General features: G+C 40.3%; 1 protein-coding gene across 13 annotated transcripts in view; it reads right to left on the reverse strand.

Annotated features, from left to right (window-relative positions):
- The window catches only part of BTRC (beta-transducin repeat containing E3 ubiquitin protein ligase), a 123534-nt gene that overhangs the window by 71594 nt on the left and 34800 nt on the right, over positions 1-17140 (reverse strand). For 10 of the 13 annotated variants that reach the window (XR_012674335.1, XM_075154904.1, XM_075154901.1 and 7 more), the window contains one exon: positions 2669-2746. The exons of the other annotated variants lie outside the window; for them this stretch is intronic. Coding sequence is in view for 9 of the 10 variants with exons in the window: in XM_075154904.1 (XP_075011005.1) it covers positions 2669-2746 (78 nt within the window). In the remaining variant the exon portion in view is untranslated. The remainder of the gene's footprint in view (positions 1-2668; positions 2747-17140) is intronic. 13 annotated transcript variants of the gene reach the window in all.

The raw sequence follows: 17140 nt of genomic DNA on the forward strand, positions 1-17140 counted from the left end.
TGTCAGCAGCTGAACATGTCAAGACATCAAACTTCTCCTGAAGTGATCTGACGCATCACATTAATTTTCTAAAAATAATCAAAAAGTACTAAATATGTGGACATTTTCACTGGAAAGACCATTTAAGTAAACAGACTTCTCCTCTACCCGCATACACACATTCAATTCCTCTGTGCATGTCGGTCCATGTTCCCCAATAATGAAATTTTAACAGTGGTGTCTTAAGGGAGGGACAGAAAATATGAAACTGTACACTCAATATTTACCAAGTTAGCATCTTTCCACTAAGGTGGAAAGCACTTTTTGGGTAGTACTGCTTTGACAGCATTTGCAGGTCAGATCTTTTTGGTTTTACAAGGCATGGATAGATGTAAGACAGGGTAGCCACTCTGCATACCTTCCTGTAGGAGAAGCAGATCTTTCCAATAAGCATCACTACTCATTGATTATGAGTATGTGGGCACATGGCTGCCTACGTGTCTGATTTCTGCACCTGGAGTGGGAAAACTCCCCACTTGCCTCTTGTCCATCACTAATTGAGAAGAGGAGCAATCTGAGCTTCCAAAATGCTCGGACAGCTTTATTTATGCCTACATAAAGAACCAAAATTCCTTCTACAACAGGTACAAAATCATGGTCAACCACCTCCTATGATCTAGATAAGAGGGCACTTGCTTGCTTTAAGACTAAGACTACGTCTTGAACTTGTCCACACACACTGTTCTCAACACAAAGGCCCCAGATAGCAATCAGAAGACCAAGGATTTTGTCCTGCATTTTGGACACAAAGATGGAGACTGATACAACATCTCAACAATATCCTGAAACACAGCTAACTATCTTCAATGTAAACAATGTCCATGTAAATTATGTCCAATATGAAATATTTGGACTGTACAAGTGTTTTTTTAGTGTATTCTTGATATCTAGTCACCCTGGCTATGATGAATTGTGGGCCTGTGGGAAAGACAGCTTTCCCTGGACCCTAAGAATACTTCTGCAGATTGAAATATCATAGAATCATGGAATAGTTTGGGTTGGAAGGGACCTTTAAAGGTCATATATAATGGAAGGGAAACACAACTCAAGAAATGGTACCTTCTTGATCTGTATAATACTGTTCGTGAATATTTGTCTCCTCCTTAATCAATAATCATGAGGAAGGACTCAGTGTGATGAGAAGGCACACAAAACAGGTAACATGTTCTTTTTGACTTAACATCTCTTACTATGAACATCTTCTTGGAGAAGAGACATACACCTTTTCTTGCTGAACCTGAAGGCTTGCCATCAATAAGATAACTCTAAGATGAAAAAAAAAACAGTTTTCTGGTGTGCTGGGGACCTTGTTGGCTATCCTGGGGGATACACAGTAGGGACCAAGTAGCTTTGCCCTCTTCCTCTAGCTCTTGTTGTTTGTTGCTGAATGCCAGAAATGTTTTAAGTTTGGTGTAACATATTTAATCAATTCTACAAGGTACAGCAATATCTGGGACCACACTCATTATCCTAGCATATTGCCTCTTGTCTAAAAGACTTACATGAACTACGTCTGTTAGATGGACCTGTCTTCGCCACAGGTAGTCCTTCACATGACACCTACTCCCACAAAACCAAACACTCCTAACACAAAATACTATTTAAAAAAAAAAAACCAATACCCCACTCCCCACCCCCAAACAACAACTCTGAGCACAAGCATACTACATCAAAAGATATTTCTTCCTCTACTATGGTTCTGACCCACAATTTCTCTTGGAAATAGCAGCAGTGTGTCAGTGTAGTACCACCCGATTCCTCTGCCTGAGACTGCTGCTCCTGTGGCTGAGATGCAGAAGGAAACGTGCTAATTCCTCAGCTGTTGCAATGTGTGGCCTGGGGTATTCACTTAAGTCACATTCATCAATGGTTTTACTCTGATACACTAGGCAGCAACCTTGCCCAGCTGAGGCATGGACATATTTTTTCTTCTGCTTCTGAAGGTTGCAGTGGGGAGAAAGAGCAAGGTGAAAAAGAATCTGAAATCACTAAATCCAACTTAAATCCCCCAGAAATCACAAGCCAGACTCCCTTTGTTGACCATGGGGATTAAAAAAAAACGTTATTCTTTTGAATTGGTAAGAAATTTGCTTTACTATATATAAAAGGCAAAGAGATTATGTTTTATCAGACCTTTCTCTTTTCTACCCATTAGTAATTTATAAGAGTGTAGAAGAAACAAGAACAGGTCATTTTTCAGGTTATTAACCTGGACATTACCTCCAAGAAAATTTACCTTCAAGGGCAATGAAAAGCTTAATTGTTGTAGAACACTTTGAGACTTTTGATCTGAAGCAAGGCAAAATATACTACAAATAAGACAGGAACAATTACATAAGAAAAGGCTGAAGAGGTCTTGATGAACACCAAATGGAGGAAGGTAAAACTAGAGAGTCACAGCTGACTGCACTATACAGAAGTCTAGATTTCTTTAGAAAGAGTCATCAAACTCTCCTAAAAGCTAAATCTCTGTGTCTGATTTTCCTGGGTACAATGTGACTTGTTCAGACTTGAAAAGAGAAAAGAAAGGATTTCCATGAGCACAAGTCAGACTTCAGCTTCCAGAAGCATTTAAGAATTCAAATAGCTAGAAAGTTTTATTGCATTTTTAAAGAGACTGATCACATACCTGTCTAAGTGAATTCTTCTCAGGAATGATCTTCCTAGGGGGCTCATCATTATTACAGTCTTCTCTCTCAGAGGAATTCTGTGAAAGAAAGTAAGCTTTAATTCAGTTCTTATCCCTAATATTACTCTGCGAGGAGAAAAGAAACAGAATATTTGTACTACACAGGTTGTAGTATTTTACGCATACATATACCGGAGGCTAACTTGTACTTTTAAGCCAAACAGCTTGTTATGGCAGAGAAAGAATTTCTCCTCCTCAACACAACAATGCACCACTGTGCAGGTATCTAAGGAAGAAGCCTGTGCTTTGGGGAATTATTCTGAAAATACCAATAACAGCCACTTTGAAAAGCTGAAATGGTGGGTGGATCAGCATGGCAACTCCAGTGCTCCTGAACACCCCAGAATAACTATTTAAAACAGTGGAACCTGTTGAAAGCAAAAGGTTGTTGATGGGTGCAACCATTGCTCTCTGTGCCCCTATGCTTTTAATCTCCCTAACAATTATTAATTGCACTGAGTCTGCTTGGCTGCCAAAAATCATAGAGAAATAATGATAGAGCTAAATTCTGGTGAAAGAGGTTGTCAAGAGAGCCTTCAAAAAAAAAGGTAGCATATGATATTATGGCTATGTTTTTCACTCCTGCCCCCTGACTCTACATACACATACAATTTCTAGAAAGACTGATGTTCCAAAACTTAAGCTGCCAAAAAAAGAACATCAAGGTGGACAAGAAGAAATACGAGGGCTTTTCTGGCATAAGTAAGAAAAACCATCAGGAGACTTTTGTCCTGTTAACCTCATGATTAAAACCAATTATTACTTGCTTTAGAATAAAGACAAGCTATAGCTATCTCAGGACATGCACAGTCTGTAGTCTGTAACCAAAAAAATTTGGTTAAAAACTGCTGGGTATGTGGGGAGAATCCTGTCCTCACTGCCAAAGTCAGCTACTCTGGAAGACAGCGTTCCTTTGCACGGGTTCAGCCACTGCATTGACAGAGTAATGACAGCCAGCTTTGGGGGAATCCCACACACATCTAAAATCAGTTTGATCACCACAGTATTCATAGCCTTAGGCCACATTCCCACGCATTCAGTAGTGAGCAACTAAACAGGTTTTAAAGAGATACAGAAAAACTGCTTAGGGAGAGCTCTGCCAGGAAAACGGTGGTTTTCCAGTTACTTGCAGACAAGCTCAGGAGTGTGTATATTAAGGCAGAAGTTTGCATTCTGTCTCTCTCCCCCCTCGTCCCCCAAATAACCTGTCCTTCGCTGAGCATGGCTCTGCCTGGCTTCTTGCAGAGCCAGCTTCCAGCCCAACACCTCAGGAGACAGAAGTGGCATCTGTTGGCAAAGGAGGAGCTGGGCCCTGCGAACAGCCAGCGTGGCAGAGCAAGGCTAGCAGAAAGCAAGCAGACTGCGGGAAGCCATCAGAAGAGCAGTGTGCTTGTGTGCCCACTGCAGTGCTGCGTGATCAGGCACTGTCTAGGCAGCTCAGGTTTGCTGGTCTGGTGAAGGGGAAGAAAAGGTACAGCCAGGAAGTAGGGCAAGGGTAGAAGCTGTTTGCTGAGAAATGGCAGACAAGGGGGAAAAAAAAAAACAACCAAAAGACCCCACTTAGAATGTCATAAATTGGTCGGGAGGATTCTCTGTAAATCAAGGCTTGCAGACCGACTAGTGATTTTTGAGGGGTTTTTTTTTTTTTTTTAAACAAGATATAGAACCCGCAAGGCACCATGACATCTGGGATGCTGTAACCAGGGTTTTATAATGGAAATCAATCCTAAACAGGCCTGATAAATCGCTGTAAGAGGCCAGCTTTTAAAAGTTTTCATATGAGGTCTCAGCCAGGACCAAGTTATTACATTAAATCCAGTTTAGAAAGGACTGTGATCGTAAAACCGTACAAGCTAGAATCACATATCTCCAAAAAAGAAGGCCACACATTAAAGCTGCTCTTTTCTGCTCATGAAATACAGTTTAGTAAGTGGTTAATTCAAGTAAGGATTTTAATTTTTGCGCTTTGGAGAAAAAGACTAAGTGCAAGAAACGTAAGAATCTGAGGTGAGTTACTATACATTTCCAGGAAATGCATTTTGTTGGGGGGATGAGGGGGTTGTTTACTATTTCTGGATGCTTTTTCAACATCCACCCCCTTCCCTACAATAAGTGCCAAAAGGATTTCCCCTTCCAAATAATCTTTCTACGACAGTGAAATCTTGCATTCTTCTAGCCTTTCAAAGCCATTAAGGATCCTCCTTCAAAAAACATCAAAAAGCAGGAAAATCAGTGCTGCTGGTGAACTGTCAGCCCTTATTTTGAAATTTCTAGTTACTGCAAAGCATCAAGTTATCTACTTTTTCTTTAAGCTGAGCATCTAATTTTAAGAGCAAGCAGAGGACCATTTTGCATTCATTATCTTTATAGGTGGCAAGGCTAAGAGGTTGGCTGAACAAAGACCAGACAAAGACTGCCAAGTGCATATGGTGGTTCACAGCTTGGCGTCTCACCATTCTACAGCACCAACACAGCAGCTCCGATAGCAGACTATTAAAGAGGAGCGCTGCTCATGCACTTTTGTCGGCAAGTAAGTTACGCTTGGTGAAGACAGAATGACTGGAAAGCATTACACTTAAGAAAAAGCACAGATGTTTATAACTCCCGCTCATTTCTCAGGAAAAGGAAACCCATCAATCCAGGTGCAGGTACAAGACCCTGCATATTTCAGGACTAACTGTAGCTGCGTGGAAGTGAATTTCACTTGATAGGGGAACACTTAGCCATGGCCATGGGAAGAGCATAACGTAATTGACTGAAACGATACATCTATATATTTCTCCTTGCTGAACAAGGTGGGAGGAGGGATAAACATGTGCGAGGTCAGGATAAGGTTTGCTTCAGCAGGACTTCAGTGATGCTCTCGGCCGCAGAGAGAGAGAGAGAGGCAGACAAAGGGAGGAACCGCTCTGAGCACCCTCTCGTGGTTACTGAAACGCACGTCCCGGGCACAGACCTGGAAAGAAGCATTTGGTATCCAGACGGTAACTTGGGTGTACTCACTGGGAATATTAAAGATCTGCAGCGACTGTACTTGATATGTAGTACAGGAATGATGGAATTTGTTAGGGTGAAAGAAGTGAAGAAAACCAGCACATACAGAAAGCTGAAAAGCCATACAAACACCCTTCCATCAGGGAAAATTTTTAAATCCCACAGGCAAGCCTTCCTTCATAGACTAAAGCCAGACTGGCCAAAAGCGTTTGCGCTGGCATGCAGGGGTCTCTCCTTTTGAACAAGTACAAGCAAGATAAGATAAAAAGTGCTGAAGTCTCCAACGCACAAATTGATCAATCTTGGTGAGACAAATACCGCCCCTCCCTTCCCACAGACAGGTAAGAGAAATTTTTTTACTTGCCCAAGGTCACACAATGACAGTGGAAGCACTGGGAAGAGAAGCCAGGAAACCTAAGCTCATAGTTCTTGTAACCTTCAAAATTTCTCTCCAGCAGGAGGTTCCTGTAAAGGGGCTCTGCCCTCCATAGCTCATTTTTCCTAAAATGGCTACTGTCTGTAATGAGATCCTTTTAAATCTGATTTGCATTTAAAACTTCAGCCTGTAATTAACAGAATATAACTCCATGGCAGGTTGTCTTAAAGACCACTATGAAATTCTTACTATTTAACTCTCCCCATGAAGCCTCCTCCACCACTAAACACAACATGCTACAACGCATACGAAATCCCTAGACTGAAGCGTTTGACGGGAGATGACATGCAGTATTTTGTGTACACAGCCCAGCAAAACACTGCTGGGAACGAGATATAATACACAGAGAAATGCACTCCCAGGGACTACCAATTGGGCAGAGCTACCTTTAGTACCGCCTCGCTCGTCGTGGTGGAAATCAAACCCCTGCCAACTGGGGGAGGCTTTCTTTGGTGCTGTTCTGCCCTGCACTAATTATAAAAGAGTACAGACGCAGCCTTTTTCCAAGTGTGGGGGGTGGGGGTGGGGGAGAAGCGTGCGTCTATGTGAAAAGCACAACTATTTTTTATGCTTTCGAATTCTTAATCCTGTTTGGAGCTGTCAGTGGGGGTTAATGGAAGCCTTGGATAGGAGAATTCCAATCTGGTTGGCAGATGGATAGGTTGGTTATAGCTGCATAACTATGTCTTGCCTGCAGGCACAATTCAGAACACTGTTAAAGCAATATAAAGTCTCTGTCAAGCTGAACCATTTGGATCAGTAGCAAGGAGAAATAATAATAAAAAAAGGAGTTCATTTCTGGGCCTTGCGCGTTTATGCTAGTATGCAGAAACTGATTAATTGTCATCGTGTGCTGGTCTGCTATACCTCGGATTTCTACTTCTGGAGTAGATTTTGCATGCTAATATAATCATTCTCCCTCTTGAGACATTAGCAAATAATCAAATGAAAAACAGGATCATAATTTACTGAGATTCGGGCAATTCTCTATGCAAATTTGACTTGTTATTGCTGCTGCCTCGTTAATCTGAATGCCTTTGACAAACTCCTTTGATTTATGAACTCATGACAACTCCAATGTGTATATATTTTGCTAGATTGACATTATCATTAAGAGTGGGTGGACTGAGCTCACATGAATGGCTGATTTTATTCGCTGGTGTCTGCTGCTCAACAGCTGAGCATCTCCTTCTCACAAAGCCCCTGAGCGCCAGGCTCTTCCCATCTACCCATCCATTCATCATCTCGATGTTAATTGGCCCAGGCTTTAAGCAAATTTTCAACACGATTTAAAGGCACGATGACACTGATTACTGACCCTCTGCCATACGGTGCCTATTGATTAACCTGACAGAGATGATGAGCTTGAGGGAAACTAGGTGTGTGCGGACCTGAGGGAGGGGAAAAAAATATATATATATTGTTTATGCAGGCAAAACACTTGTTATTATCCCAAAGGCCAGAATTTGTGCTGCACTGGCCCTTAAAACACACTATGGCTTTAAACACCTGCATCCAATACAGAAAATGCTTGCTTGCTGTGGAAAAATGATTACAAATTTGATGTCATGTGCAGTCTGTATTTTAATCGAGTTCCCTGATAAATAGACCCCCTCAAGCCAATCAAGTCTCGCTCTAGCCATTGCGTGCATATACATCAGCTCGAACAGAAGCCAGGGCAGGGTGTGTTTTTAGTGGTATCAGCAGATCCAACTGCATGTAGGAAATCTACTTGGGTATTTCAGGTCTCTAAGCAAATAATACAGTGGGAACACAGTGTCCAAACAGTTACAGTAGAGTAAATGTTTCAAGGGCAAACCGGATGCTAGACGTAGCTGTCTCCGTATTTCTGTTGCCACATTAAAATAGATGCTTTAGCACACACAAGTGAAACAGTGCATTTCCCCTTTTCCAGTGCAAACTGTTGATACAACCTGACCCTCAAGCTCCTAGATGCATTGAGTGAACGCAGCTTTTTATCAGAGCTTGAAAATAACTGACATCCTCTTTCATGTTTCTTGAAGTGTCCCCGTCTGCACTTGGTCCTCCTCACCAAGGACAGAGGTCTTCCTCAGCCAAGAGAAAGCCAGTGAATAAAGTAGGTACATCAGCATTCTGCCTGCAGACTGGCGCTATATGAAAGGAAAAGGAAGCAGAAGGCCTGTCTAACCCCCGCCCAGCCCCAGGTTAAGTCTGTCAGTCAATGCACACTGTTCTTCTTTCCCAATTCAAGCTACCCGCCTGCCAACAAGTCATGATGTTTCTCTTGTTTGGGGTGGGGGGGTCAGGGGGATGGGGAGTTGCCCCAAGATGCTACAAAGTTAGCTGTCTTCTAATTTGCATCAATTGCTTGCAGGAAACAGGTCAAGGAATCTGTGGGTAAAGGTATGGAGAAATTAGCTGTGATGGCCTGATGCCCATGTCAGCCAAAGTGGACTGAAAAGGGGAGGGGAATGGAGGGAAGAGAGAAAAAGAGAAAGAGAGAGATGTGCGGAAATAAGTGCCAGTCTAAGACCAGAGGCACACATAAGCCTTATGTTCCCTTTCCAATAACCTTTGTAAGTGATAGATGAGTCCAAGCCCATTGTTATCATTAAGGGACTGTCAGCATCCTGATTTTATAAATGCTGTCTGTCAGTTTATAAATATCTCAGCCATTTCAAACAGTGCTAGGATGAATCCTGGCATAGCCAATGTCAGCCTGAAAGCAGTATTACCGTTAAAAAAAAAAATGGGTCTAACATCCACTAAAAACATTTAAGGATAGTTTCTCCTTTTGTCTCCTATCATGAGGCCCAAAACGTTCAAAGCCATGCTTATTTGGCTAGTCACTACAATATATAAAAGCAGTCCTTAACATTGGTAATGTTCTTTGAGAAAAACAAGTATGAAAGCTGCAAGTTTGAAGGCAATTCTCTGCCCCTTTGGTAAATAAAACAAAAATGACAGCTGTAACACACAGGGAGATCCACAGCAATGAAAATGCAGAGATAAGTATCAGACCTCATTCCTCTTTGGCATTTGCTGCTCTGAACATTCACCGAGATTAGATCCTTTTAGAAAACACCATAAATTGCAGTGTGTAGGCACAAGGGGGTGACTTCAGCCCAGAATGAAGGCACAGACAAGTTTCCCAGCTCTTAAAAGTTTAAAGTTAAATGGTACTTTTGCAAGGGGTTTATGGCTAAGCATTAGAATGACAGAAGGAGAGGGCAGAGAAACTGCAGCCTACCTTGCAGCGACCAATATCGGAAACAGAAAGGGAATAAGCTAAACTGGCCTTCCAGTTCAATGCCTGCTTTGCAGACTGGTATGCACATGTGTATCATGATTATATATCTATTATCCTGTTAGCTGCACAGAATCCTGGCTTTTTTTCATCCAATATGTTTATAAACTGCCCATCCCGAACGTTTGTGTGGTGCTTAAAGAAATGAAGCTTAAATTCATGTCCGAGCAGCTCAGGTACCTACTACAAGCTAAATTCTTAAAATTGAAGGTCTGACAGCAGTGAAAATGGAAAAGTGCAACACTGCCCTTCCAACCAGACACATGCACACATGTTCACACAAGCACCAGTTTGGTCTGCATCTATGTTAACGCCGACGACAACAACCAGAGTTCCAACAACCTTTTTTGCAGTGGAAAACCAGGACAAGATTCTGTTTTTTACATCTATAGAATGGATCTTTCGCATTTTTCCTTATTTTTCATTCAAATCAATAATTACAAAAATACACATTTTCAAAGCAATGAGACTTGACAATGGAACTTCATGACATCAAGAAGAGTTTCTTATAAAGTTATTTAACTTATTAATTATTGGTTGGTTATAAAGGGTAAGTTAAGGGTATGGGGAGTCTTAGCATTACTAGAGGAACAGTAAATTCAATTTAATGTTAAAATACCAAAAGCCAGCACAAATATCAAAGATCTGATGAACAGACGCATTTTGAAGAGCACAAATCTAGTTGTAGTTAAAAAATAAACAGAAATCCAGGTGCTGGGAACAAGCCATTTAGGGAAATTTTAAAAAGCTAGCTTCACTTCATACACATTTCTCAAATGAGAGTGAGAGAGACAGAGAGAGAGAGAGAAAATATGGCTAATGAGAACAGTCTTTCCACGTTCCCCGGGAAGCAGCCCTGCTTAACATTTCTGTTCTGTGAATTTAAGAGAGTCAGCAGTGGTAAATTTGTTTTTAATATTCAAGCTTTCAAGCCTTGCAAGCTAGTTGGCCAATGGCCCTTTCTATTCCAGTGTTTGTTGGTGCCTTATTTACACAAGCATTACATCCGGAGAGCCTTTGAATATAATTTCACGTGGATTAAGGGAAGAACATTTGCTTCTGCTAATCAGGACATCTGGTTATTTTTGTAACTCACAGACATCTGCATTAGGCAGTTCGACTTCCCCATTCCTCATAACAAGGTTAGAGCTTAAGAAGCCTCAAGGATCTCTAGTTGAATCTTATTATTTGCATTTTTTTACAGCCAGGTCTGTTTCAGAATTTCTTTTCCTAAATAGCACAAATCGATCAGCACCTTCACAGGTATACATATGCTTTTATAGCTTGCACTTTCAATGCATGATTTTATAGCGTACATCTTGTACTCCAAGATTTTATAGTAGTTCAAAGCTATCTACATCTTTTTAAGGAACAGAAAGCACATATTCCCCAAAAGCATGGACGAAAACACCCAATTAATCTTATGATACACGTAATATGGGTATACTTCCAAATATCCAACCAGGCCACTTATGTAAGACTGGTGTCAGGACTTGTTCTGAATCTTCTTATCACTGTGCTTCGGTTTGTCTCTTACAAACAGCTTATCCTGCATATCTGCTCCCCACACTGAACAAAACAGTATTCTTCCTTTTCTATTCTTCAGGACAACCTTAAAGATTTCTCCAATCTTTTAAATTCTTGCTCAAATTCTTCTTTAAACAGTTTCAGCTGAGGTTAATTTCCCTGCCAGACTGCAGAATTGTGCCACACATACTTCAGGAAGAGGGATTTCGCATGCAACAGAAGCTTTTTAAAGAAGAACAGAATCCATCAGGGCTGGGCTCTCGCTTCTTTGTTGCTTTCATTTTGCTACATTCCTTTCACAAAAATTCATTTTCAACACTCATCCCAGGGTGTTAAAAGTACTGAAGTTTGAAATTATACACACTCATTCTCAGCTCGCAGGATTCCTCCCTCCCCCTCCCACGAATCATAGCTTTTATCAGTGCTTTTGTATGCTGGAATAATATGGGTTTTTATTTTTTTCCCCTACATGTAGGGGTGGGGGGGGAGCACAAAGTCAGCTTTTACAGGCTCTGAACATAAGCCCACATCCAAAAACGATGTCAAAAACATATTTCTACTACTAACAAGAGTTAGCAAGAGCCAACGGATCCAGGGAGAGTTTTTAAAAACTTTTTATTTATTAAAATTCTCTAGATACAGATTAACTTTCTTTGTACAATATTTATTACAGCTTCATCTGCATAGGAGCTGCAAGTGCTCTGAGAAATGGGTTGTAAAATTGGCTAGTTTTGCTGCAGATTTCATCTCCTTCCTGAAGCATTATTTTCTAACTTTTTATAACTGCTTCCCTCAAAGACCGATGCCATCTCACTGGTCTCACTATAAAAACCCTTCTCCTCCCACCCCTGGTTATCACCTACGCTTACTATTTTGATTTTTTTTTTCCAAACCTCTCATTCTGAGCTTTCCTATCGAGTAGGCAAAAAAACCTCCACTTCTCATCACATCCCTTCCTTAGAGCCCACGGCTTTCTTGCTCCCAAACATCTAATTCAACCACACTGTCCTCATCTCGCTGTACTCTTTTATGCTTTTCTTGTTTTTTCCTTCCAATAGGAAGGAATAAAAAAAAATTCATTGCAGAAAAGGGGAAAAGGAGATACAAAACAAAGGTATGAAGCAGAAGTTGTCTGCCCAAAGTCAAAACGACAGCATGGGGGAACAAACCCCAGATTCTGTGTCCCACACTGTGTTAACTTTTTAGGCACAGTTCCTCCCCAAAATAGTGAATGAAAGCAGCTCACTTGTTTAAAGAAAAGTCTACCCAGTGATCTCACTACAGTGTTAGATTGACATGAATTCACGGCATATTGTCTACACCACAGTATGTAGAGACACCAATATCTTTATGTCTTAGACAATGTGAGCCAGGTGACCCTGCAGCCAAAGTGACTTGGTTTTCAATCTAGAACAGGTTCAAAGTACCCACAGAGTCACCATGGAACAGTTCAGGTGACACAGCTCCACCTCCCCGACGTGCCTCACAGTAGTAATTTGTCCATACAGGCAGGCCTCAGCGCTTTTTCCAGCTTCCAAAGCTACATTCATTACAGGAAGCATCATCCACCACTGGACTATGGGGCAAATTTAGTTAACTTCCAATACGTGGTGTGTTTATTTCCATACAGTGCTGTTGAAAAACCTCATTGCTGATATAAAAAAAAAGGTGCAAGTCTAAACACATCCCAACCTTTCATCACAACAAGCAAAAAAATTTTATAACCTTCTAATAAAAGAATGGAAAATTACAGATTAGGCACCACACATTGTAACATTTGGCTAGCAAGCACTGCGGCCTTTTAACAGCTGCCGTCCAAGAAACAAACCCCTGGGTCCTCCTGATTTGGCTAGACAAATTTGAATGTGGTAACACAACAGCCCCTCCTGTAATATTTCCATTTAAAAGCTCACTGTTAGATTCTGCTACTACAAAATAATTCCAACTCCGAAACGCCATTTTCTTGAACTAGAGCAAGGAGTTACAAAATGTTATTGCAAATCTGACTTTGCTGGGTAAGGAAGAAGAGTTGGAACTGCTATGGAGACCATCAAATGGGGTGGGTAGTCAAGCAATCGAAGGAAAGATAAAGGTGTATATAGTATCTCACCTTCAGATACCTTGGGGCTAGCAAACACTTTGTTCCTATAGGAAATTATACAGCTCTAGATCACTGCCTGTTGAGATCCACTATTTGCAGCTTTTTGCTACAACATGAATGGCTTATTAAACCTACAACATATCTGTTTTAGTTAACTTCTTGGTGGAGAGGGGCCAGGAAAACAAAATGTACTTAAATGCTGAATTTTTTTTTCCAGGCTGAATGCCTTTCATCCAATAAGACATTCAAAGCAGTGACCCAGCAAATGGATTGAAAAAGCAATCTTCCGTCTCAGTGCCACATTATCATTCCTATTCAGTATTCTCGGTGAGATATCTCAATCAGCTGGATGTGTGTGTAAGTGACAGCGCAGCCCATTGCTGGGTTAATTAAACATTTGACTTTAACACCCTCCCCGTCATTAAGCAAATAAAAACAGATAATTCAAACTGCACTTCATCCACGGGGTACACAACATACATGTCAAAATTAAGAGAGTCCAAGGCCCTCAGGGAGTTCTACTCGGGGAGGTAATCAGTTTAAATCTTATCTGGTTTATCAATTATTCTATTGATTAAAGCAGGGTGATTATACAAAACTCCTTCTTGCCACATGGGATACATGTCAGCAGAGCAGGACAACACAGGGAGGCTCAGAAACGATTTAAAGAAAATACAGACAGATGAATAACAGTCTATTAGTAAATGCCAGCAATCCATAGATGGAAAGCCTGATTCTTCTTTTTAAGCAAGTGAATTAAAGTCCTTCCAAATTAGAGTGCCAATGTTGTTCCCTCATCTGCTTTAAAATCAGATCTATATGTTGAAAGGGCAACATTTCTTTGTTTTAAGCAGATGATTTCTTGCCCAGTATTTGAAACGTGTTTTATTGATACTGGTCTTGGAACATAACAAAGACAAGAAATCAAACACAAGAAATCCCAGACTTTTAAAAGGCACTATACTTATCTATCAATGACTCTCAAAAAGTGGATGGAAAAGGCATTCTCAGTACTTGAACCCTCTCACATACACACACGACATAGCCATAAGTAAAATGTTGTATTTTAACGATTAAAGTGTGACAGCTTATCTCAGACATAAAAAGATTGTGCTTTGGAGTTCTGGTGATTTTTTCGTTTTGCAGCCCTCCAAAATGAGACGTTAGCAGCTGTGGGAGCTGCCACAGCCACATTCTCCTGATTTTCACAAACCCTCACATAAAACCCCACCACAGCAGTCCTTATTGCAACTTCTCTCTTGCATACAGCCACAGTACACAAAGCAACTCCAGTTACTTCTCATTTTTTGTTTCTAGGTGAAGAAAGGTTCAAAGGACCCCTGTCTCTTCCAAGGTCTGTTTGTGTCCTGAGTTTGTGAGCACAGTCCCACCTCCACTATATTCCCAGTAACATTTTGTGTCAAGTTTTACTGTCATATCCTAAACTGGATCCTAAACTGGCCTGTGTAAGACCTTGCCTTGCACATACAAACCAGGGATCTCTTAAAAAGGAAACACTGCAGTCTAGGAAAAAACAACAATTGAAATCTATTTCTGAAAGTTCCCTCAAAGCAAAAAATTAGCAGCAGAAGAAAGATCAGCTTTAAACCAGGGACTTTTTTTTCCCATAACATCTCCTATAATCTGTTTCACAGTGGGCAGACCAGTAGCACAAACTATTTATTAGTCATCTAATCACATCTCAATTTTTAACCAGGACAGAGGGTACGAACCACAGTGATCAAAACGCTGACAAGCCCAGTGCCCCACTGGCCAATGCTGCTGGAGCGGCAGTCACGGGAATTTTAAGGAACAAGGACAGCTAAAAAGAAGGCCTGAGGTATGTTCTTGCCCTTCACCTTCAGAAAGGAATTATATGCCCCTCCATACTGGCACTGTGTGTGCATCCAACCATACTTCAGCCTCTTCTTCGTAGATCTCTTTTCTTCTTTGGAAGCAAACTAGAAGCCTGCATTAGCATGCTGTATTTTACTCTCATGACTAGAAATACTGAGGGTGCTATTTGTAATTGTATTCTTTTAAGAGGTTTGTTCTCTGCAGCTGTTTTCTGCTTGCAGTGTATTTTGTGTAATCAGCACATCATCATAAATACATTGGCTGTTCCCCCGAGGGAAGCTGTCACTGTTTAATTTACAGAACAACCTGGCCAATGTGAATTCTAACACTACAGCACTATGGCAAGAAGTTACCACGCTCAGAAAAACAGGTTTCTATGAATTTTTATATCAAGAGCTGGTCCCAGGACAATACAGGTTCTAGAAATAGCTTGTTTTTAAAAGCACGTTATACACTGGATGGAATGGATTCTTTCCCACTTACAGCTTCTTAAGGCAGCACAAAACTCACTCCCACATTATTTTAGAGGTGACAACCCCAATCCCCCCAACACAATCATCTTCACTTCTGACTTCTACCAGAAGAAGGCACTGTATGTAGGTGTCTGATGCTACACACCAATTTTTTCATATTTTTTTAAAATTAAGAACAACCCAAAACATCAACGTGTTAGTTGTCTTCATTTCAACAAGGGAACGTACTCTCTTGCAAGGTCAAATGTTATTACCTACATCAAAAGGTTGCCGCACAGTTTATTACTCTGAAGATGCGACAGAAGAGCAAGGCATATTCCTGAAAGAGTAAAAACATATGCAGCTTTATTGGCTGAATGAAGAGTTGCTTCCTTTGTTTGCTGGATATATGGTTGTATTTTGAGAGAATAAATCGCAAGGATTTTTGTAGAAGGTAGGCAAAAGGCAGATGGTTGATCTTACTATATGCAGACACAATTCAGAAAATTACATAATGGTACCAATTATATTGGCAATCATTTAAGAACTAAACATGAACCCCAAAATAAACATTTGGGCATGACCAATGAGTTACTTGGATATTTCATTAGCAATGGCTACTAGAAGCAGTCTACCTGAATACTTGGAAAGGGAGCCAAGAACGCTGACAACCTGATTTTTTTTTTTTACTTTTTTATACATATATATGTATATATACATACAAAAAATAAAAATGTTAAAGAGAAACAACTACTAACATAAATAAAATCAAAATCAATTTAATGCATAAATTTGTTTGGGAATTCTCCAAACGCAACACAAAACTATTTCATACATTTGAAAAAAATCTGCTTTCCATTTTGGGGGCAGCAGGTTGCTAAACAAATTTCAGTGAAACTGAAAATTCCCAAGTTCTGTGTATAGCAGCACTTTGCTAATTCTCAGTGGTAATTAGAAGCCCTGTTTAACATCATCAGACACAGGGCAAGTATACAAACATAATAAAAAAGAATCATGCACATCACAGAGTATTGTTTATGTATTTTGACAAGCATAGTTTAATTTTACTTAGTTTGCAGAGCATTCTAGTAAATTATTTTTGTCCACTTGAAAAGTAACAAAATCTAAGGAACAACCAGTGAAGCAAAATAAATACCACCTTATCTCTGATATGGTTTATGAGAATGATCTACCAAACATACAGAAAGCTGAGTGGAAATGGCTGAAATTTTATGGAAAACTGAGTCATCTGGTTGTCTATAGAAGAAAGAATACAGGAAAGAGAATATCTGACTATTTTTATGCACCATGTAAGTAGTAGCCAACAGAAAGCAGAATAAATAAAAACAACCTCACCCAACACAGTGTAGCAAAGTAAGTATCTCTTCAAGCTATGAAATTTAAGATTTAGCAACTTCATTTCTATGCTAAGTGTTTGGGTTTGTCCCCCTGAAATTCGCATGTGGTCACACAAATACCCGATTTCAAAGAAGAAATATTTCACTTTGTTCTTCCTATACATGCGTGCATTTAAAGTTACTCAGAACTACCTCTGCATGTTATATTTCCCAAGAGTCACTGAAATCTGACTAACATTGACTTAAATGCTGGATGATAAAGTACTTCATGGCTTCCCTACATTTGTGGTAAAATTCTGTATTTTATTTTTTAAATTAAAATTACTATTTAATGTGGTATTAGCTCTTTGCCACTTCTCCAGAAATAGGTAAAACTGATCTTGCGCAGCTGGCTCCCT

Source organism: Calonectris borealis, chromosome 7 (genome assembly GCF_964195595.1).
Source record: "Calonectris borealis chromosome 7, bCalBor7.hap1.2, whole genome shotgun sequence".
Lineage (NCBI taxonomy): Eukaryota > Metazoa > Chordata > Aves > Procellariiformes > Procellariidae > Calonectris > Calonectris borealis.